General features: G+C 36.8%; 1 protein-coding gene across 2 annotated transcripts in view; it reads left to right on the forward strand.

Annotated features, from left to right (window-relative positions):
* CBLB (Cbl proto-oncogene B) overlaps nucleotides 1–24,599 on the forward strand; it is a 123,760-nt gene that overhangs the window by 42,852 nt on the left and 56,309 nt on the right. For both annotated transcript variants that reach the window (XM_079302637.1, XM_079302636.1), the window contains exon 4: nucleotides 22,782–22,928. In XM_079302637.1, coding sequence (XP_079158763.1) covers nucleotides 22,782–22,928 — 147 coding nt within the window. The remainder of the gene's footprint in view (nucleotides 1–22,781; nucleotides 22,929–24,599) is intronic.

Raw genomic sequence — 24,599 nt, forward strand, 5'->3', positions numbered from 1 at the left:
TATTTTTAAAGCAGTTAAATGCAATGCATCTTTTTAGGGTTGGATGGAACTGAAAAGGCTTTCATGGGCTTTCTTGTACAAATCATGTTCAGTAATAGTTTGCTACTGTGTTTTTATTAATGAATGAGGACCTACAAAATATTTATTTCTATGAGTGTTTCATCTCCTGTTGGAAACTGAAAATGCATTCAGAATTGTTTATCAGCTCCAGAAGTGAAATGTCTGCTCAGTAAAGTAAACATGAGTAAGATGATTTCTGTATCATGTGGTGTTGGGATAACCTCCTTTCTCAGAATGGTTCTGCTCCTGATGATGGTAGTTTCATTCCTGTTCATAGGGGAGGAAATAGGAAAGGGATTTGTAAACTAGTGCACAAGGCAGGTGGTGGGAGTGAGGTGAGATAGCGTTGAACCTTGTTTTGCTGTTCTGTTGTTTTGGGGGTTTTTTTCCAGACAGGAAGGGAAGAGAGTGGGAAATTATATTTGGGTGGGGAATATGTGTTTTCAGTACCTCTGTTCCAGTGGTGAGATAAAGCTTCCAAGCAGTTTTCCATTTGTTCTGTATTTGTATAATCAGAATTTCAGTTTGATTAATGTTCTTATTTTGTCTGCACTTTCTGCTCCTTATGAAAGGTAAAAATAATTAAACCCTTCATCATTCTCATCCTATTTGCTGCTTAGTGAAGGTGAATTGTGGAGCTTTTCTGTTTACTGCACAGCTATTCTGGTCATTTGTGTAAGATAAGTACTAACCCTTTCCTTACCTAGAGTGTAACTGATCCACATTAAGATGCACAAGAATATCTATGTAGCATTAGAGAAACACCAATCTCAGTTTGTGAAAGTTGAAAAGGCAGCTAGGTATTCTTTGTATCCATGTTAATGATGCACAGAGGGGAAAAAAATTAGTTTTCTACTATATTTGATTGTTATAAAAGTGAATTATAGTCAAATATTATAGTGTTTGTGTGAGAGTCAATGGGAAGCCAAGGAAAGTAATCATTTTTTTTTTCCATTGGAATATAAGCAAAAAGACTTGCTAACTCTCCAAAAACATTTAAAATACAATTACTTTTGGCACCAAAGTATCTACATAGGTCTGTATATCATATGGCTTTAGGCTAGTTAATTAAACCAGCAAGCCTTTTTACTCCATTACTTCAACTTCTATATACAAAGTTGTTCCTGCTTTCTATTTTCACTTCCCACTTTGACTTGGCAATGTTTCACAAGTGCTGGATGCATAGTTAAATGCCAGACGTCTGACTTCTCTTAGCCATTAGAGAATGTATTCATTTTTCTTCCCCCAGAAGAGAGAAAATGGACAACAACCCCTGTAAGGCAAGAGTAACTCAGTAATTTTGAATAGAGAGGAAAAACCATCCCAAATACAGAATTTTACAGAAAAAATAGTATATGAAAAAGTAAAATGTTTTTAAACAGAACTTGCACAAACTAGTATTGACTAGAGTGGCTCTAAGCATGTGTCAGAGTTTCCATCAGGTACCTCTGTTTTCAGGGTTTTGCAACTTGCTAGTTAAATTGTAGAGGAAAACAATTTGTTCATATTTTTTGCTCAAAAAACATGTAAAATAAAAAATTAATTTGATGTTCTGAGTATTATGCTGAAAAATAAAAACCCCAACACCAGGCATTCAAATCAACCCCTGCTCCCCAACACAAAAGAAACCCCAAACCAACCAACCTAAAAATCTATACCTTTATTTCCAGTAAGATCTGCAATTGGGCTGTTACACTGGGACAAAACCCCTTTTACATTAGCCAAGGAGCTCAATTACAAAACTGCACCCTGAAGTATAAATGTGTTAAATAATTTCCTGTGTGGCATGTGCAAAAAAAAAAAAAAAAAAAAAAGTTGCAGCCAGATGTAAATATTGTTTTGAAACTTTAATGCTACCTGATAAATCATGTGTGGAACAATCATCATATAGAGTTTTAATGAATTTTTTTTTTCTGGTGGCCTTGTGGAGTTTCTCCATGCAGAAAGGAGTCTGAAAATTGTGTGCTTACTTTTCATGGAAATGTTGTTTCCTGCCCACTTGAATTCTGACCCTATTGAATTGGGAAGAAATTGCTGTGCATTCATTGGGGTGAATAATTATCAATTTGGAGACTGCTGCTGATTTTGAAACAGGAAAATTGGAAACAGACTGTTCACAAGAAAAGGAGATTTGACACAAATCTCACTTTTGGGAAGTTCTGTGGTTTTGCCCCTTCTAGAGGACAGATTTTTCCCTATAAGTTTTCCCTAAATTTCTTAAATGAAAGTGTAATCTTAGTAGTGGAAGAGTTCAGATGAACAAAGCAAATACAAATATTACACTTTAAAATACGAAGAGTATCTTCAAGTGATCTCAACAAGTGTTGGATATCAGTAGAATAGACAAGTATCAATTCTTCATAAGGTTATTTTCATTTTACAGGTAATCTTAGAGTAGGTAGCACTGTTCTTTAGTTCTTTAGCATTTGGGTTATGTTTGTTTTAAAAAACCTGAATATTTAAACAAAATATGCAACTTCATATCTATATACAAAGGAGAAATTCTTTCATATGAACTCTCATGGTTTTGTATTTGACTACTTTCCTGTAAAAAGAAGGGGAGTGCTGGAAGTTCCAGTGGACTTCATAATGTTTTATGTTTCTCCTTTTTAAAGGTCTGTCTTTTTTTAGAGCAAAATTTAATGCCATATAAACTCTAGAATATCTCAACCTTTATCAAAATCTGATGTTTGCCTTCTGGATTTGATATTCTCATACTTAGCATCTTTAGATACTTTAGATAAAAGCTACAGATGTAATTGTATTTATAGTTCTGTATATTTGTGTCATAGCTACATTCTGAGATAATGCAGTGTTTTCAACAGATGTTGAAATGGCTTTGTGCTTTTGAGAGGAAATATTCAGGTTCTTACACTGTAAAATTTTTGGTGCGTTTTTATTAGAAAAGGTGCATGCTGTATTGTTTCTTGCCTTCTATTTAAAAGCTCAGTCTGTTCTTCCTTTGCTCTTTTTTTCTTGGGTACATATGCTAGTATTCACAACTGACATATTTTCTTTAACAGAAATGAACATTACAGAAGGTTGAGTTGAATTGCCATTAAGTTTTTTTGCAGGTTAACTCTGGTATTTTTAGGCTTCCTTTTTGATTGATCAGTTACTTGTATGGTTTCACTGAGTTTCACTGTTGTCTGTGAGCCTTAAGAATGTTCCTGAGTTGGATCCCTGTGACAAATTTACCCTAGATTTCCTTCCAGCACTGATGGCCATTTTTGTGTTCATTACTAAAATGGGCTGGTGCTCATTGTGTGATCCCCAGGGCTCATGGTGTGATATGATGTGTATGTAGAAGCAGGGAGAGCTGATCTCCTGGGAATGGTCTCCCACGGGAGCTGTCACCCAAATGGCACCTGAGCTGTGTGGCAGAAGTCTGGTGGGGCTGGGACAAGCATGGCAAGTCACCTGCCTGCAGCTAGGACTGCTCGTGGCTTGGCTCTTTTTTTTCCTATTACAAGGAAATGTATCACATTTTATCTTCTTTTTTTTTTTTTTTTTTTTCTGCCAGAGTTGGGATTAAAAGCTCAAGAGATGGTATTTCTTGTTCGGACTCTGATGTTTATTAATTCTTATCTTACAGTGAGTTCTACAGCACTTCTAGCTAACAAGCTAAAAATTGAGACATATCTCTCTCTACAAGGCTTTTTAAGGCCTAGCTGTCCAATTAAGAATGAACACGTCAATAATTTTCACATTTAAACCCAATAACCAATCACCCGTGACCCACAATGTGGATTTTTCTATCCAATTACAGAAGTACCACCTAGACCCATGAAGAAGAACAAAACCTCCACCCTAACACCTTCAGTTTGCTTTCTATATATTGCTATATCCTAAAACCTTAAGTTCTAAATTTTCCACCATGTGATACTACACATTTCTATTCAAATGAAACACTCCTGATCCTAGTTCGGTCACTCAATTTTGGAAGCCTTCTCCACGGCCTCAGGTTAAAAGCAGTGTTTTCTTGGAGATCAGTGCCTATCAGCACAAAAAGTCCAAAATTTCCAGTTTCCAGGATTCCAACAGAAATACACACAAGCCAGTGTAATCAGGGCTTTTGAACTCTTATTAAGAACGTACCTTTGCCTTCCCTTTCTCTTAAATTTGGGAAAGACACATATTGGCCTTGTATCTGCTGTAGAACATAGCAGAGACTGTTCAAACTGTTCATTTTAACACCCTAGTTAAAACAAATTCTTATTTTCCAGCCACTTATTGCTGCACAGAGGTTCATGAACCCCTTAGTTATTTAAATAATATTGGTCTTTTGTGAAAGAAGCAGTAAAGACTATGTGGGGTTGGGGGCTTAACTGGAGTGGGTTTTTCTCCCTTTGTAAAGGGCACTGCCCAAGCTGGGACCCTGCTTGAGGCAGGCAGTAGAAGCAGTGGATGTGCTGCCTGATCCTGCCTTTTCTTTGAGCTGCTTTGGTTGCACAGAGCACGAGAATAATTTATGGTTAGTCCATGGGAAAGCTTTCATTCCTCACGAGTGTGATGCAAGGTGTGTAAATGCATTATTGGTGTCTGATTGTGATATGTCACACACCTAAGAAGTTTTAATTACAACTAAGAGCAGGAAAGGAAGTGTGGGATGGGGGGCAGCACTCAAAATGTGTCTGGAGTCTGAGAGTCTTAACAAACAAATGTCCACTTCAGTTTGGTTTACAGTGTTGGAGAGGAAGTGGCCTGCTGTTGCTGTATCATAGAAACACAGAATGGTTCAGGTTGCAAAAGACCTCAAAGGTCATTGAGTCCAACCTTTAACTCAGCACCACTTTAAGTTAACTGCAAAATACATATAAAAAATAAATATATATATATATATATAATTTTTTTTCACATGTGCATCTCAATGCCCTTTGGTATCAGAAGGCATACAGGACAAAACTAGTTTATTAGTATATAGATAGCTGATCCTTACCTCACTCCTACTTGTAGCTAAAAAATACCTTTAAAGTCAGCTGAATAAATGTTAAAATAAATGCAAGCAATCTAAAGAAAATACCAAAGGGCAGAGGTGAATGTGGTAGACTATGCAGATAATATAAAATTAGGAATAGGAGAGACTGTTATTTTTGTTAGGTAATGTGCTAATGTGACATTTACGATGCAGAAACAGCAGGCTGTTTTTATGACATGGGTTTCAGGTAAATCCCACCATATATTGCATATGTTCTTGGTATTATGGTTTGTATGAATTTTGTAATAAAAGGATCACCTTCTCCTGTGTAATGAAGGATAACTAATACCATGTCTTTTGCTGTCTGTTGAAGTAATGTTTTGCCAAGCTGTGGTGTCTCCAGAGGGTGAATGATGGTGCACAAGGGGCAGTGAGTGCCCCAAGGGTATTCCAGAACAAACACACTTACTCTGAAGGGCTTTCAGGAAGCCATGCCTTTCCCCTCACCACAAGCTGAAACCTTTTCAGAAATGGAGCAAACTAGTCCCAGGAAATCTGTATGAATGGTGAAACATTGGATGAGGAATTATTAAATAGAGGAAAATATTTTTGGTCTTGGTTTTCAGCTTTACTGTCACTATCTTTAGAGGGACCTTGTTACTCTTTCAGTGTATTATAATGGAAGGTAATCATTAGAAAATCATTAGAAAAGTCAATAGTTAAGTACTAATAATTAGGAAAAGTATTTTTTACTTGTTGTCACAAGACAGATAACAAATTGTTGAATCCTTAGGAACTTTTAATACTAATGCAAACTAACTCCTGGATCTAAGATACATTATCTTAATACTGCAGTATTATTAATCCTTAATGCTTAATACTGGAGATAAGGTCTTTTTGTTCCTTAACTCTTAAACTGATGGACTTAGAGGTCTTGTGGTTCTGATTAAACAGCATCACATTAAATTCAGGGCCTGGGAGTGAGTCCTTGCAGTCTGAGAAGTTCTGAGTGGTTACCTTTGACTAATGCTTCAGTGACACATATTGGTGTTTATAAGCCCTATAACAGCAAGTCACATGATGATTTATCTTCTGTGCCTTTCCATTATTTCAGGATTTTCCTGAATTTGCAACTTGAAAGAGTCTTGTCTTAATGGTGTCACAGAATGCTGTCAGCCCTAAGTTAAATAAATTTTATAAATGCTTCTTTCTAGTGTTTACCTGACAAATATTTGATCCAAAGCTTTTTCAAATCTTCAATTTTTAGACAAAAATTATTGGTCTGGGTTTGTTTTAACAGAGAAAGTTGTTGAGCAAGCAGAGGGAAATTTATGGTTTATCCTAAGTGGATATATTTGCAGTTCTGTAGGTATGTGAGCTAGTCAAAAAAGTCAAAGACTATGAAAATAATGTACCCTGTATATATAATAATTCCTGAAAGAAAGCATAAATGTATATTATTTTATTATTTTTTAAGTCAAGGGAGGTCTTTTTCTATGACAATCCTATTACTTGAGGAAAAAGCAAAATTTTAGATCAAAGGCATTTAGTGCTTTTTGTTTGTTTTTGTATTTCTGTTGTTTGGGGTTTTTTTAATGTTGTTGTAATTTCTTAGTGGTCTTTCCTTTCAGGAATTTTCAAAAATAAGTGCTCAGAAAGCTAGGTAGAATTTAGGCCATCTCTTCTGAATATAGCACCAGATTTATAGTGGGATGAACATTGTTTTCAGCCAAGACATGTTTACAGCAGGATCCACTGATTTCTGTGGATTGACAGTGAAAATACTTCAGTAAAGCTTGAAAGCTCAGGTTTCCCATGTCCAAGTGGGGTGGATGTTTTTACTGAATGCTTCCAGCATCTCTGGCTCCCTCCGCCCAGCCTTGATGATGAAAATAATGTGTTTGAATACCCACTGTGGAGGAGCTGGCTGTGAGTTGTATGGGGATGAAATGGTGCTATGGGATCATGGCATTGAACGTGTTGGTCCTGAGCCCCAGGGAAGCAGCACCTCTGTATTTACTTGCAGCTGTACAGAGTTGGGGTTGATGCTTTGCACTTGTTGGTGGTCAATTTGCACAGGCACAAGTGTGGAAAGCTAGAGCAGCACATGACAGGCTCAAATCCCCAGCCTGCAGCAGTGACCTCCCAGCCCTGCTCAGAGGGTGCTGCCTGTTTGAGAGATCCTCTGCAGTGTTCATGTTCTTCATTTTGACTGATTAAACTTTGTAGCTGAGGGCTCAGCTTTGGTCTGCAGGGAAAACAATCTCCCCTCCTGAACATGTTCCTGTAGCTTCCTCATCATTCAAATTTACCACTAAATCAGCTGAGAGTTTAGACAAGAAATTAGTTATTTAGCATTGTCCTATCTTCCAAAAGAAGCTATGTTGTCCCTGTGCTGTTTTCCTTAAACATACTGTTGAAAACATTTAAGGGAAGCTAAATTAATCAGAATTAAGTACTTTAAAAACATTTTCTTATTTCCACAGCTGTGATTCTTTGAGTAGTGTTACAAATTCTAGCCTAGCACAGCGTGAATCCAAAATTATTTACGTTGTTCCCAACACATACTAAGGGCTTGCTTTTGGAAAGAAATAGCTTTCATATTCTCCTAAGAGAGTTATGTACAGCTAGTGTGAAATGTTGATGAACTGCTCAGTGTTAGTACATTGTTGCTGTTATTACTAGACTCTTTGCAGCCAGACTGTAGGAAAAACAAGAAATGGAAAAATCAAATTGAGAGTTATTCTTCACATACTTGTGCATTTTGACTGAAATAATTTTTTCAGATATACTGAAGTCTTAGCTATTGAAATCAAAACTTACCGTGCCTTCTTAATCATGAATCTTCTGTTACCAGCAAGTAAGCCTGCTGTGAATCATATGTGCAATTAAGGTGACTAAACCTGGAGGAAAATGTGAACTATAAAGTTCTGAAGGAAGAATTACAGACATAAATTTTGCACTTTTCATTTCTACCTTTTCATCATTTTCTCATTTTCAGCTTTCAAAGGGTTTTATTTTATCCTCCTTTAATCCCCAACTTTTAAAAAATAGATTTTTTTTTTTAATGTCCTGCTCGCTTCCTCCTTCTGTGTTTTTTTTTTTTCTCAATACCTTCTCTAGATCGCTTGACCTTTTAATTAACATCACTTATGGCAAAAATAAAGTTTCTTCTGGCTAGCTTATCTTTTAATATTCTGGATTTAAGCAATGAGTCACTATGATATACTAGCCAGGCCTTTTAATCCTCAAGCTCTCAGGAGAAGTCTTGGGGAATTTTTGTATTCAGGATGTTAACATAGTGTAAGGTTCTTTCTCTCCCTGAATGTTTACCAATGGGCTTTAGACTGGTATGAGCACATGATTGCAGCACATTGGATTTTTCATGTTTTGCATCAGTCTTTTCCATGGATGCACATTCTCTAAGGGAATGCTCCATGTCAGACACTACTTTATCTTCCATGCAAAAGAGGGGCTCTCCCTTGTGGGGCTGTGGAATGTGGCTTGGTGGGTGGGAAGCAAGAAGCTCCAGGACTGCTATTCGGCCTTTGCCTCCTCTGTTTCCCCTTTCCTGCCTGTCTCTCACAGTCTTTCCTTTCTCTTCTCTGGGAGCCAGATGAAAAATTTACTTTTAGCCATCAGGGAATAGGAGGAGTGAAGGAATACTGTGAGACTTCTGGTGGAAACTGGTGTACAGGATCATGCTTTTTCTGGGAAGCTGTCCAGGGACAGGACAGGCTGTGTGGGGACTTGGGGTACAAAATTTTTCAGGAACTCTGTCTTTTTGCTAGTACAGTTTGAGATGTTTTTCAAGTTGGCTGCACAAGCTTCAGCAGTATTCTCTCTTGTAGTTAGCTGTAATAGTTCTTTTTTTGGTAGTGATCCTTTTTCAGTCACTAGAGGATAGAGGCTTTGTAATTTGTTTGATTGTGAGAGCCAGCAATAGATAGCTATTGATCACAAGTATTTCTTATAGTAACTCAGATATGGCTTATTACAGGAATAGGATTTGTCATCCACTTCATGTCAGACGTCTCTTACGTGGGGTGAAAGCTGCTGAGATGAGTGAAAGAGTTTCCAACACCAAGTACACCACACCAAGTGGAGCCCTTTGTCAAGGGTGTTTCAAACTGTGCCAAACCTCAGCACTACCTGCCGTGGTAGCTGGTGCTCTGAGCTTCCCAGAGATGGAAGGAATGCAATTTTATTTTTCCAGTTCTGTTTCCCTTCATATCTGACCTGTTGTCTCATTATCCACAGTATCAAAGGGTGATAAAATACATTTGGTAGTTAATGCTCTTTCCCAAGATGGCTGATCTGAAAAAACAGAAGTGGGAATATGTTTTTGACTGTGAATATTTTAGCCTGATTGCTCTTAAGAGTATATTTATATATTTAATTTAGCTACAGTGTTCAAGTAATTAGAGATATTGAAGTGTTGGGGCCACAAACTAAACCACACTAAAGATAGTGTAATTTCATATAATCTTAATATAAGTATTTTCAGATGATGAGGATATTTAGTGCAGTGAGTTTAAGGATGATTCATGAAAAAAAAGAAATTTGCAGCTGGATGTCTTAGTATCCAGAGATTTTTGTTTGTTTGAATTTCTGTCTCCTGTTCTTACTTGCTTTGGTAGCAAGAACTGGAATGCTTCAGTGTTTGAGAGAAGAACAGTATTGTCTTTAGGTTTACATTCCTGTTTCAAAGCCATTTGTTTTCAGAGACTGATGGGTTGTTCCAGGAATCCATAATCACATAAAGTGTTTACTTTTACAAGTAGCAAAGTGAACTATCTTGCTAGGTAGAACTGCACAAGTGTTGTCTCAGGGGAGTAAACTCTTAGGGTGTGACTCCTGGAACCTTCATGCCTTAAAAACTATTTTTACCAGAAGGAATTTTATTTTGTATTTTGTGTCCAGTTGTGATTCTATTCATGTGTATTGATTTAATAGCCTGCATGTGCTAAAATTTAGCAGTAAGTAGAACATACAGATATTCACAATGGTGCTCAGAATTTGGAAGTTTCTACTGCAGCTGTGGTGTAGTAACCTTTTCTCTTTGGACACTTGCCCTCTGTGAGCCTCTTCATCTAATTTTAGGAATTCTATCTTACTTGGCTTTCACTGTTGAAGCTGATTATGTTGGAAGACATCTGTGATTCAGTTTCACCACCAGCCCTCTTACCATAACTCCCCTCTCCAGTGTTGGCAAGTACCCTTCCAGGTTCTTGTTGCAGCTATCCTTTTAAAGCACAGGACAGGGCTCTGCTGCTGATCAGCCCTGGTACTTTTCAGTTTTTGCCTCATGCAGTGCTGCTCCACCAGCTGCCCTTCACTGCTGCTGCCAGGTCACTCTCCTGGTGAAACACAACCACGTTCATGGTACAGGCTGTGATTTGGGCAACTTCAACTTTTTAATCTCAGTTATGGGGGTGAAAAAGAATGATTGTCAGCAGTATAATGCTTCCATTCACCAAGGCATCTACAATTAATTTATAAGTGATCAGCTGTTAGAAGTTCTGTGCAATCAAATTGTATGAGTGAAATAAGTGAACTTAAGAGCTTTGGGGGTAACATATGAACCATGTGCTTTAGCTCTTAAGTGCTGTGTCTTGTTTGATCTGAATCATTATAGTACTTCTTGTTTCAATGGTGAGCATAAGGAGATACCTAAGGAAGAATAAATGGGGAAAACACATATACTTTAGTAAGTTTCCCTAGTACTCTCTCAGCCTTTGGCCATTTTTAGCTAAGGGATTTCCTGAACCTGTTGTGCTTTGTTACTCTAGTAACCTTCAGTGAAGCAGCTCTTCCTGGTGTTTTCCCAGCTTCCCCTCAAGCCTATTTAAACTTGCCTCCCCAGTATCCTTGGGCAACAGCTTCTGTGGATCAGGGATTTTTTGAGCTTGCTTCCTGTCACCTTCACTAAATGTTCTAGCTACTGTCAGTCCTCATCCATCTTCCTTATGTCACTTGCAATTTGTAGATCTCTATCAGAGTTCCTGTGTGGTTACTCATCCAATGTAAAGAGTCCCCCTTAATTCCTTACTTAATTCCTCCTCAGTTCATAGCCATTTCTTACCTTTGGTAGCCTCACTTGTCTTTCAGTGTATCTCTTATGTCTCTGTTTCTTATATATCATGTCTGATAACAGGCAACTGTGTTTCTGTGTGGTGGCATAATTACGTTTTCTGTGTTTTTTCCTCTCTTCTTTTGTTAATAATTCATAATATTTGATCTGGGATTTTATTGCTGATGAGCACTGAGCAGATATTTTTATGGAATTACCTATCATAATTGAAAATTTTGCTTCTGAGTGACAGTGGACAGCTCAGAGCCTGTCATTTTCTACATCAGTTCAAATACATTATGTTTTCACATGTATTGATGTAGTCACTCTGCAGCTATTTGCTGTCAGCCTTACAGCCTTTGAATAGCTTCATGTAAAAAAAAAAAAAAAAAAAAAAAAAGAAAAGAAAAAACCAGATCAGAATATGTATTTCTTCATTGATTATTGTACTTTAGACCAAAAAAAGGAAAGTGATTTTTTGCAAATAACTTCTCGGTCTTTTTCATTCTGTTCTCTTCCTTTGCTTTTCATGGGAGATAAGGAGTGAAAATTCTTTCTTTTGATTTGTATGGACAGCTTCTGTTTGAAGATTTGACATCAGTGCTTCCTGAAAGCAAAGATTCTTCATCTGTTTACATAAAAAAAAATAGCTGTCTGTCTAGCTATATCCTTGTGGGTTTTAGTGCCTTCTTTTACTGATGAAAATATTTCAGCTAGTTCTGCTTTTTTCTAGTTAGTGTGAAATCACACATCTTATTGTGAAATCTGTTAGATTTTGACCAAGGTCTGTGCTGTGTTCTGTTGATGCTAGATAATTCCTGACTGTCCTGTTGGGTACACACTGACCTGATCCTTAAGTATGTATAGCATCATTTCAAGTGGCATTTTGGAACCAAGGATTTGACTTCTCTCCCTGCTGGGAGCAGATAAAATTCCTAATGCAATGTGGCAGCAATGTATCAGGATTTAAATGGTTTAGATGTGCTCCTCATATGCAGGAGGACAGGTGACTGAGTGCCTCAGGGTGTATGTGAAAGGGAACAGGGTTGTTTACTGTTTTGGCCAGACATAGTAGTTTTCTTCTCTCAATGAAAGTCACTTTATGGTCTCTCAGTAAACAAAACCCCAGTGATTATTCTGAGACCCACACACAGTTTCAGTACTTCATAAATCTTTATTTTGTATATTTTTGTGCCATTTATGGGACACTGCTTAGCTATGGGACACAGATTTCTGCTACCTGAATGTTGCAAACAAGCTGCATCTCAGCTCTAAGTAATGTTTCAGTCATTCTCAGTGAATTATTTCAGGTGGATTTGATTAGAGTGCATCTAAGGAAACAGAAATATTTATTATATGTTTGATAAGAATTCAATAACTTGATGTGGTTTGAAGGCTGATCATTATGTTTTGATAGGTTGTGTAGCTCCCACTAGGATTTCCATTTTGAATAAATAACATGTTTTCATATGGTCTAAAATACTCTTAGAATGGTTTAGTGACAATGTTTAGAATGCTGTAATGAGAGCATCTGCCTACATGCAATCTGATTTCAGGGCTTAGGGTCAAAATTGTTATGTATTTGAAAGTCTGTGAAAAAGCATATTTTTCTGTGAAAAAACTTAGAGTTGGAGAATTGTTCTACTCATTTAAGGATGATACTTTTGACAGGAAGCTCCATGGCATGAAGAGGATTATTTTTTGTAAAACAATTCTCCTTTGGATGAGACAGGCTCCTATCACTGCCACAGAACAAATAAATATTTGTGATGATGCACAAGAAGCTCAAAAAGTAAAATCCAAGGACTTTTTATAAAGCTGAATTCTAGGGCAAAATGTGCAGCTCAGTATTTCTTGCACTCAAGTTTGTGAAGCAGCCCAGTCAGGAAAATTCCTTTTTGGCCAGGCTCTTAGGAGTGCTGGGACAGCTTGTTGGCTTGCACTCAGTGGAAATCATGTGTGACACAGCAGGTAGTAACCACCTCTGCAGGTTACAGCACTTTGAAAAATGCAGCAGTTTTGATACTTCTATACATTCCTAATGCAAGAAAGTGGATATTATTTTAAAATTTCTCTTTAGATCCATTACCTGCATTAGAAGATGTGATCCATAAAAATACTGCTGTACTTTGTACTCCTCAAACAAATAAAAACAAAATCATAACTGAAAGGATAAAGTCCAAAAGAATTGCCAGGAATAAGATTCTGTATGTGGCCATGGTTGATCCCCTTTGGATTTGTACATTTTGATTATCTCTAAATACAGTATGAGTTTTTTTTTATTCCATGGCTCTGTTGCCTGGCTAGGCCTGAATGTATAGGAGAGATGTTCACTTAGATAGCTACTGCAAAATAAATACATTTGTTCCTGATGTTTAAGACATCTCCCTCTAGTTTAATTTTTTCATGCTGTTCAAACTTTTCTGTAAAAGTGTTGGCTTTTTCTCATGGGCTTTCCTATGCTGCTCTGCTTTATCATACCTTGTAAATAAAGTTTCTCTGAGTACAATGTTGCCATCTATGCCCTTCTCTAGCTTCCATGGTCTTTGCTCTTGAATCAAACAACTCATCTATCTGTGTTCATTGTGGGCTTTGCTGAGAGAAAAGGGGAATAATTTTCTTATTCTATCCTCTTTGGTTTAAAAGCCCCCTATGTAAGAATTAAAGTTGTGCCTCACAGCTGCAGGCTAGCTCAAATTTAGGTTTTGTCTGCAAGTCTTTCATATGTTTAGTCAACTACTATGAGCTCAGAATTCAGAGCTGAGAATTCTGAAATTTGTTTTTGGCCGACTTGGATAACATTTCTCTCAGTTTTATGATTTAGCCAAACTTGTGTCAGTCTCACAAAGAATACTGGGAGGCACATGTGATCCAAAGGCCATTTCCTATTAAATATAAAAACTGGATTTAGATACTTGAGAATTATATAAATGGAAAAAGACGCATATGGATATTAGTTTGCCAAAAGTTCTTAAGTCAGAAAGAAGTCCTGCTTTCAGAAATGGCTAAATTTGGTTGCAGATTTCTTCCACAATCATTTAGTGTGATTATCAGTAGGCTTGAAAAATCTTGGATTCACTCTCTAACAATCAGAAATATTTTTCTTCATAAGAAAACTATACTGTTGCAAAATTCATTAGGTTTTGAATTTAAAGTACTTTTTGCCTGTTGCTAAGAATCGTCATGAATATCTTTTTAGTTTATTTTACTTAGAAAACATCATAACAGCATGTTTTAAGGTGAGATGATAGTCTGAATAAAAGCCCTGGAAGAAGCCTGAGTACATGTTCTGGACTATTTCAGTGCAGAAAATCAGCACTGCAAACCAGTGAAGCGAAGCATAACCACTGTTTGCTGGTCAGATGGGAGGCAGACCTGCACAGGAAGGGGATTGCTCAGGATGCTGCATGACACACATGCTTTGTTGGTATTAGCACCTCAGAACCACTGAGTTTCCTGAGTTTTTGCAGTACAGCAAATGAGATGAAGCATGACCCAGAACCAAACCACTTTGCCCATGCTCGACTGCTGTCAGGGGACAAGCATTGAGCCACAGCTTGTGCCATCCCTGGCCTGTGGCTGCTGTGTTGGCTGTGGCAGGATTTGTGCCAAACCCAGTCCCTTACCCTTTTTGGAGTCACTTCAGCTGGTCCATGTAGAAGGGTCCCTTCTTGCACACAGCTTTGCTTGGCCTGGCACAGATGTGCTCTATCCATGGTGCAAATGATCTTCAAACCAAGTGGATCTGCAAGTGGAACTGCAAGGAAGATGGTTGTATGGGGAAATATCAGCAGATTTTGGTGGTACCGGTTTGGTGGTATCCACAGTTCCAGCATAAGTATGGATAGATGGATGGTATGAATAATAGTAGTGCCCTCACATATCAGTGCAATTCAAGGTATTTACTGGCCTAATCAGTCACTAAAAAATGATTTCAATCACACCTCTGTCTTTAAAACTGCCTATTTACATTGCATATTTAAGACTGAATATTTACAACAATATTCAGGTGTTGTTTTGAATATACCTTGCAATTGAAGGCTTTGAAAGGTGGTGAAAGGATGCTAATTCAGTCTTCTCTGTTTCACGTGAATTCACGTTTTTAACAAGTTATGTGTGGTTGTGTGTTCAGTGAATTAATTCAGCTTTTCAAAGACTGAGTTTACTGTTGTTCCTGGAAATTCTGTGGCAGCTTAATTTTTATTTATACATACAGATATTAGGCTTTAGACTTAAGTCAGCATTCAATAAAATAATATTGGATCGTGGTAGACAAAGATGTCTATGGGAGGAGGATGGAGGAAGCAAAGAGTACTTGAATAACGTGGTGATGCTGATGAGTGAAACCACAGTGGAAAAGCAACTGACTGTTACAAACCAGCAAGTAAAACCAAACAGTCAGTGTCCAGCTCTGTTTTTATATTTCTAGATGCATTAGATTAAGGATGTTATGTTATGTGTTTTGTAAGGATGATCTAGTAGGTCATTGAAAGTCTTGGTAGTAAAATCAATAAATCTGTTAGCTCTTAGTTTATGTTGCTACTTAAGATGTTATCAGATTGACTATCCTTCACAGTGTGTTTGTACTTGTAGAAATTCAGATCAGTTTTAAATAAATTTCTTTCAGAGTAACATTCTCTAGAGGTTGGGATGTTTTTCTTTTTGGTAACCTCTATTTTTCTGCATAAGTACTTAGAGATGCTAATTATGGGCAAAATTATTAGCTTGTCAACACACCTCTTTATTTTTGATGATTTACATTTTGCTTTATGCCAGTTGTGTTTCCTTTGTTACTTCTTAACCCTGCCAGCACTCCTTAGGTTTTCATTTCATGGTTTTATTTGTTGCCTCATATACCAGAGGACTAGTGAGGAAAGAAATTAAAACAGTTTAGGAATGCCTTGAGATGTTTATCTGTGTGGATACTGCCCCTTGGACAGAATTGGAAGTAATGAAATTTTCAAAACTTGGACTGTAAAGCCTAAAGCCCAGCTGACAAGAGCCATTCGTGGTTGCTGCTGTATGAAGCATTTGTTTAGCAAAAAGCAAACATAATCCTTGGATAGAACTTTGCTGAAGAGATGTTGGTGGCACAGTGGCATGCCAGCTCACAGATGAAAAAGTAGTGAGTAGACAGACTCATCAGTTTGTAGAGTGTTACAGATTGGCAACAACCCTGGCCTTCTTCCTTCCTTTGTGTTTGTATTAAATTTTCCTTACTAAGCTGTTGTACATTAAGTTACTTCTCTGGTTTTTTATAAACTGATAGGTAAATACCTATAAAATTGTTATAAAAGCAATGGCAGCTGATAAGCAGTTTCAAAATATTAAATGAAATTTTTAATTCTTCAAACATTGCCTTCTTCCATTTTGATATCTTTTTTAAAATATGAGGACAAAAGGAACCAGGCATCTGGAGAAATTTGGTGTATCAGTGTAAAATTATTTCTAAGCAGAGGAAAAGATGGAGGAAAATTTGAGGTTTCATTGGAATCAGTTTTTTGTTTTCCCAGTCATCCTTGCCCAATCCTTACCCAAAGTCTGCCATTTCTGCCTCTGGGTATCCATTGTGAATAGCACAGACTTGTACCATATTCCTGGTATCTGTCACAAAGAAGTTTATGAAGAGCCATTCAAGGAAGGATGCTGCTTTCCTGCTCACAGTAAACCCAGCTCCTCCAGGACTCACTGAAATGGAATAGTTGCCTCCAGTTAGTTTCTTGGGGATTTTTTATGCTTAATATATGATAAATTTAGTTATTGGCTGAATCCTGCTGTGTTGAAGGCAGGTTTTTAGATTTGTTTGTGGGACTGCTTGCAGATGGGGAATGCTACAACACATCAAGGTTAGTTGTATGTGCTCTTTCCATGAGTCAGCAGCACAAGTAGGAAATAGAGCTCATGACTATTCTTGGTCCCAGGGACATTTCATCCCAAGAATAGGCTCATATACTTTGGGCTCTGAACAATACCCTGTCCTTATGCAGCTTTTAAAAATAATCATTGCACAGAAGCAGAGCTGATCTGATTGCCAAATATGATGGTAGGCATTTTTTTCTCTCTGCAAGCATGTTGACAGGAACCTTTGGTTTCCTTTGGTTTCTCTGAAGTGTTAAGGAATGCTCCATTGTTAAGATTATCTGACTGCATTCTACACCTGTACATTTCTAAAAAAGAAGTGTTGGGGGGATTTTTTTGTTGTTGTTGTTTTTTTGTGGTTTTTTTGTTTTTTGTTTTGTGGGAGTATTATTGTTTTGGGGTTTGGGAGTGGTGGAGGAGGATTTTTTTGTTGTGGGTTTTTTTACTAATTCTTTTTCCTATGTTTCCTGTCTCTGAAAAGGGAAGTTCTATAAGAGGAAGGGGGATGAATGAGTCAGGGTTATACTGGATTATCAAGACTGAGCCCCTATCAGCATGTATAATTTTTAGTCTTCTTCCTATGTCTACTGGAGATCTTCAAAAATTCACATATTTCTTCAAATATTTTTCTCTTCTGTATTTTGTCCTGGACTTAGTGCATTCCTATTTTACTGATTTATGGCACAAGTATCATCTGTCAAGGGGTTTTATGAGCAGCTGTGATTGTCCTCATGGTGGCAAAATAAAAATGGGAAATAATTTGTAAAGAGCTTTTTTCACCCAATGGAAATATGGGTCTCAAAATGTAAATTCTGAACTCCAGGAGAGTGGAGTGACAGCACAGAACATGGGTCTTCATTTCCCTCTTTTGTACCTGAATCACAAGACTCTTCTGTTCCTTTGGATTAGTAACACGTATTTTGTAGAATCCTTGTGTTTTACCACAGCTGAGCATATGGATCAGAAATCTGTTTTGAATAGAACTAATTAAGTGAAATGAGCTCTGTACATATGCTTTGGATTTTGAGGCTTTAATATTTGGGGGGGGGATGGATTTTTAGAAGTCAAAATAAACAATTCACCTTATGAAATTCATATTTCAAACTTTCTTTCATCTTAGTTCCTATGCAGTTGTGATTTGCAGTTTTGCCAGCCAAGAGAGCTGTCTTTGTATGATTATTGTGTATAATGATTATAGAGGAATTATCTGTTATTTAGAAGTAGTTAGGTGTACATTCGTGGAAGATCTATCTGGAAAATATTCCTAGTTGCCAAACAGATTTTATTTTAACTCTAAAGACTGTTTTTTCCGTGCCAGTTGATTCAGTTATATATTATGAGCTTGGAAAGTTGGTGTACTGCAGATGATTGTTAAACAAAGTGTATCAATGTGGATACAGAAAGGTTAAGCACTTACTGAATACAATGAAGAAGGAAATCCAGCAATAACCTAATTTTTGGAATGACATAAATAGCTGCAGAGATATACGTTCATACTTCTCTTCCAGAGTGCTTTTTTTTTAATTTATAAATATTTGTAGTTGTAGAATGAAAGTATTTTTTTTCATGGGCATAGTAATACATGGGTGGGAAAGTAGAAATTATATATATATGTAGTATGTAGGTGGATATAAACATGTTCAAGTTTTTGTAGGAGTAACAAGTATATATTGTTAAAATGACTTTGTCTTGGTTACTGTCTGTGACATTCAGTAATTGTGAAGGACAGGGCACAGATGGATGCTTTGCTTTGTGTCTCTATGCACAGGCTCTCCAGGTTTGGAGCTCTCTGAGCATTTTGCTCTCTTCATCCATGTACACAGGCAGTAACTGCAGGACTCAGGTGTTCCTCCACCTCATAATTCAGGCCAGTGGCAGAAAGGAAATGACACTCCCTAATTCTCTGTCCAGTCCTGTTTGCTGGACCATATTGCCTTCCAGCAAGTAAAATTAACTTCATGCAGTGATTACAAAGTTGACACAGCCAAATCCTATATGTGTTACTGCATGCTGGTCATGCCTTACTTATTTTTCAGTAGACCCAGGAGGGTAGGACTGCTTCAGACTCCTACTGCTCAGCTGCTGCTGTTTTGGTTTGGCTGGGATGTTGTAGTATCTCCATTAGCAAGCCCTGTTTACTCATTGCATATGACTGGTATTTAAAAAGTCCTTCAGTTATTAAATCTTTGCAGTATTCTCTAGCCCGACCCCACTCCTGACAGTTGGAGAGAAAATGGGTTCAGAATATAGTAATTTGCTGAGAAGTGAAAAAAACCAAAATTCTTGTCTTCAGGCTTTGCTCTCTCTATTTAGAAATCTTGCTGATGAGGTATAACTTCAAAAGACAGATTAATTTTTAAATTAAAAAAATTCATCTTTCTGATTAATCAGAAGATGCTTACTGATTCAGTAGATCTTCACAAGTTTTTATGAAATAAAAATTCAGCTTTAGTGTTTGTGTCTTAGGTGTTCCGGGGTTGATTCACATCATGTTGGTTCTTCTGTCACGTGCAAAAATGTCTGGCAGCAAATCATAGACTATAACTGACAAAATGGTACTTCAGAAATCAAGTTCTACAAGGAATTTGACCTGTATGGCATTAGTTTGTCTTGTGAAAGGAAAGTAGCAAAAACTAAGTTTGAATCATAGGAAAAAGATCAGCTAGGAGGTGCTGAGTATGTTGCAAGTAATGTGGACGAGACCTACACTGTGTATTACAAAAAATGTAGTTGATACAGCATCATTTAGTGTTAAAATACTGTTATATTACACAATAGCTATTATATACTGGGGAATTATCATCTTGGTTCAGCCTTCTATAAAGCAGTGTTGTTTGATTTTAATTTCAGAAAGTTAAGGTTTTTCCCATGAGCATGAAATCCTTTCTCTGCAGAAATAAAACGTGTGTGCTCTGTTTCACAGAAAGGAAGTTCCACCTCTAACCAGCCTCAGGTTGCCAGTGAAACTGCATTATAATTTTAAATAAAACCACTGTTTCTGTGTAATTTGGATGGTGTTATTTTGAGCTGTAGATCCCATGTGATCCCTTTGGATTCCAGCAGGGCAGATTCTGAGTCAAAGGGTCTCTGGAGCTTGTCTGTCTGCTCAGCTCTTCTGCTCTGCTGGGCTGCCAGTGCCATTGTCCCTTTGTCACTACATCAGTTTTCACTGTGAGCAGGAGAAAAAGGCCTTTGGTACTGCAATAGATGCAGACTGGTTTCTTTACAGTCTCATGGTGGCAGTGAGACCTAAAATAGGTGCTGAGATTGAACAGTTCTTTGGTTTCCATTAGAATTATTCACCAAATTGCTAAACCTCAATGGTTTTAGTTGTTTTTTCAAATTAATAGGACATAAATACCTTGTCTTAAACTTAAAAATGGAAAATAAGATGAAAAATTTTTGACACTGTTCCATCCTTCACATGGGGAAAAGAAGTTGAAAGTTGAAAAATGCAGCTACACAGACTGCCAGGTCTGATCAAGTGGAGTGTGTGCTGCTTGAGGTGTCCTTGAGCCCTCCCCAAGACAGGAAAAGTACATTGCTAACATGGGTAGGTATCTTCAGGCAAGGGAAATGCCCAGAGAGTGAGAGTCATTGGCCCACCCCAGTGCCACCCTCTCTGCACCATAATTGTTGAAAACCATTTCTGAAGTCAGTGAGCATTGTATGTTCACCTCAAGAAGGTACTGAGATCTGGTATCATATAAGCATATGTGAGCAGAAATGCTGCAGTAATTGAGACATTTATAATGGATTTTGGATACCAAAGAGAGAACGTTTTCATAGATAAAAAAATCAAAATTAAAGAGAAAACTCCAGATATCCTGCATATAAATTACCAGGAGTTTGCCATCTCTTGCTGTTTGTACATACTGTGATATATGTTCAAGCACAGAGAAGCTTCTAGTTGGTTTTAAGTTTCACCTTTGCTGTCAGATAAAAAGAAAGCTGTCTCAGATGCTAAAATATTTTTTCCTTGCTTATACAAATGCAAACAAAAAATAATTTTACTTTTCTCCTTTCCTTGCAATTTCATACATTGGAACAAATGTGTCCTGATTCACTTAGTGACTGGTGCTGTTTGAAGAGGCTTTGTGATTTAGAGAGAGTCATTTGAGTGCATGTCTCTCCTGTGCTTTTACTACCCACATCCTAGCAAGTATAGAAAGCTTCTTGTTTAATCTTGGGTCCAGGGCAGGCTTAGGAAGCCACATGAAAAAAGCTGTTACTTGCTCCTCTGCATCAGGCTTGAGTTCTGAGGAGTAAAATAATAAAGAACACATGTGTGTAATTAAAATACAAAGGAAATAGAAAGGGGGATAGCAAGGAACTATTGAGGATGATAATTACAGACATCTGATTTTACTGAAGGAATTAGAAGATTCTGAATGACTTAGCCCTATAGTCATTTTTAATCTTGAGGGAAGAGAGAGTGTGTTCATTGGGGGTTTGCTTTGTTTGTTTTAAATTACTTATGTTTTCACAACAACTTTGTCATCGTTTTCTTGGTAATAAAACCTATATCTGCATCACAGTTTTCACAGAAATCTCTATTATAAAGTTCACAAATACAGTTGAAATAATTACCACCTCAGTGCCAAACTGAGCATTCTTTTAGGAAGACTTCAGGAAATATGCTCAACTAAAATAAATGTCTGTTTTAATATTTCTGTGTGGCAAGGAACTTATTCATGAATTTGAATTTATTTAAAATACTTTCTTTAAACAGTCAATAAATCACATGATTGATAAGCATTTTAGTGTTGTTTTCCTTAAATTGCTTGAGTCTTTTTGAAGTAGTACCTGAGATGGTTGAAGCTGAATGGACTCGACATAGGATACTTTTAACACATTAAAATATTCCAGTAGAATTCACAAAAATACAAATTCTTCGTCAGAAACTCCTCAGTCTCCTCTATTTTGTGTATTAGCTTGGAAAATGGCTCCTTTTTTACTGCAAGGAGCATCAAGGAATCTCTAGGCACAAGCTCTCTTAAAGTTTGCTTCTTTATTTTCTCCTCTCCCCACCACTTCCCACAGTTTTTTCCATACAAAATGATTATTTGCATTTAAGGATTCTTTGTTCTGATTCATTATACTAGATGTGATTTCTGTGCCAAAAGCTAAGTAATTTTTGATTAACTGATACAAGCCTGGAAAATGTATGGAAATGAGATGATAGCAAAGAAGCTTGGGGTTTTTTGTTTTGTTTTGTTTAGAACAAGTTTGGTTTTTATTGATAATGTGCTGGTGAAAGCAAGTTTTAACTAGAGACCCTTTGAAAGGATAATTAGAAGTAGGTAAAGTAAAAGAAAGCTGAAAAGAATAAAAGGAATAAAAGAACTCTCATAGGAAAAAGAAATAAATCTAGTTCTATGCCATGTTTATATTTCTAGAAACCTTGACTGAAACAGGTTTGTTATCGCATACAAAACTCTAATTTTATATTTTTGAGTGTGGGGTGGTTTTTTGGGGTTTTTTGTTCATTGGTTTTGGTTTTTTTTTGAATGTATGAACTCTCTAATTAGTATAAATTCTTGCTTCTGCAATGAGTAAATTAAATAGAAACACACAAGCATAATGCACAAGAAATGTATATAAATATGCAGTTGAGGACTCAAATATGTTCTGTTGCCAAAAAAGGTTTTATATTCATGGAGACTTGTGATGAATATGTCCTTAGAAGTCCATGGAAATACAAACCACTGATGTGTATTTGTTTGTGTTTTCAGATGAAAGCTCAGTGTTTTTCTTGTGTCACACAGTGATTAGTACACAAATACATGGGATATGTGAAATACTGAAAGACTAATTTTTTTAAATTCAAGCAATTTGATGTGATTTTTTTTTTTCTTATTATATCTGCAGGAGAAACCTTACAAAGCTGTCTCTCATCTTCAGCCACATGTTAGCAGAAATCAAGGCTATTTTTCCAAATGGACAATTCCAGGGTGATAACTTTCGTATCACCAAAGCTGATGCTGCAGATTTCTGGAGAAAATTCTTTGGAGATAAGTAAGTAACTTTTGTAAAATTCTCAATTCTTTCTAATCATAACCCAAATTTTTTGCAAATACAAATAAGGTTTGGTGGGTGTTCTGAAGATAATTTCTCATCCAAGTACTTAAATTAGCTGAAATTGCTGAGTTCATTGTTAGTGGTTTTTTTCCAATACTGTAATTTGCTCAAAGGTAGTTCTGTCAAGGGTGCTCAAGTTCAGTCTTACTGCAAGAAATTTATTTGTTCTGTTATAGGGTAAAGATAGTACATTGCTTTCACAAAATATATGGCAAATCATGTCCTTATATATATTATACAAATGAAATTTCTGAAGTCTGAATTAGGAATTTGTAATTATTTTCAAGGGCACTATGTTTCCTTTAGCTACTACAATATTTGGTGGAATGAAGTGTGTGAAGTGTACATATGTGACTTAGTCCATATAGGAAATACAACTGTGAAAATATAAAAGTAGGGATATGTGGGATTTTTGGTTTGTTTCTGGGAAAAATTCCATTTTGAACACACATATAAGCTAATATAAGATGCCCAACTTGTTCCCTTTCTCATGTGGAATGTTTATAAGTGTAACAGTGACATAGGAGGAATGCCAGAGGCAATTGGTTGGTGTATTTTTCATTATAACAGAGCAGTTATTATGGTCATCAGCTCTGGTATCTTGCACAATGTAGGCAGAACAATTTCTGCAACAATCTGTTGCATCTTCTGAGCATAAACAGCTCTTTAAAATAAGTCATTTTTTATTTAGAATATCAACATAGTAGGTTGGCACTTTTGCAAATCAGTTCTGTTCAGTGTGAATTTACAAGTTTCACTTCCATATATTTTTTTATTAGTCTAAACACACTCACTGTCAGCTTTCCTCTTTCTGGGTTCATGGTAGTGTTTTCTGGTAATTTCTTGCCCATGTAAGTAATGTTAGAGTGTGATGAAGTTTCTATATCTGTCCTCTGTTTTGTTAAAAAGAAGGAATTAACTGTGTTCTGTGTTACCCATTTTAATGTGAATATAATTTTCAAAATAACTTCAAAAGTTCAGTAAAGTTTTCTGAAGGATTAACTTAAGTGACATGCAGGGTTCTCCATCAGACAAGTCTTTTAAAAAACATGTCAGTCAAGAAAAGAAAAACAGGATCTTTGATAAAATGACTAATGATCATGTTTGTTCAGTGTTGCTATTTTTTCTTCCTCTATTTTTCCCCATTTGCTTAGGAACTCTCAGAATTTAAATTTCCTTGTGGTACTTCTCTTTTCCTGTTGGGCTCTGTCCTTGAATGACCTTTAGCAGATGTCTTGATTGCAAATTGCATTTCTGTCATTGGAATTTACAAATCCCAGCAAGCTGCTGTTTCTTTCTATCATTTCATCTGAACCACTTGCCTCAGCTCCCTTATTTTCTGTGCTGTTCCTTTTTGAGATTCTCAACTGATTTCTAAAGTCTGTGTGAGTTTCAAGAGATTTCCTTCAAGTTTCCTTCCAGTGGTCCAGTCCTGCCAATTTTCCACTGGGAAATGACACTGGGAGTAGATAGGTATTTGAGGTGTCAGGCTGGGGGACACTGTAACACATTAGTAAGTTTTTATCAGAACAAGGTTAGTAAGGAGAATCTTTCAACTGCTTCATCTGAACAATTCAGCTCTACCCTTGTCTTTTTATTGTGCACATG

Source organism: Erithacus rubecula (genome assembly GCF_903797595.1).
Source record: "Erithacus rubecula genome assembly, chromosome: 1".
Classification (NCBI taxonomy): Eukaryota; Metazoa; Chordata; class Aves; order Passeriformes; family Muscicapidae; genus Erithacus; species Erithacus rubecula.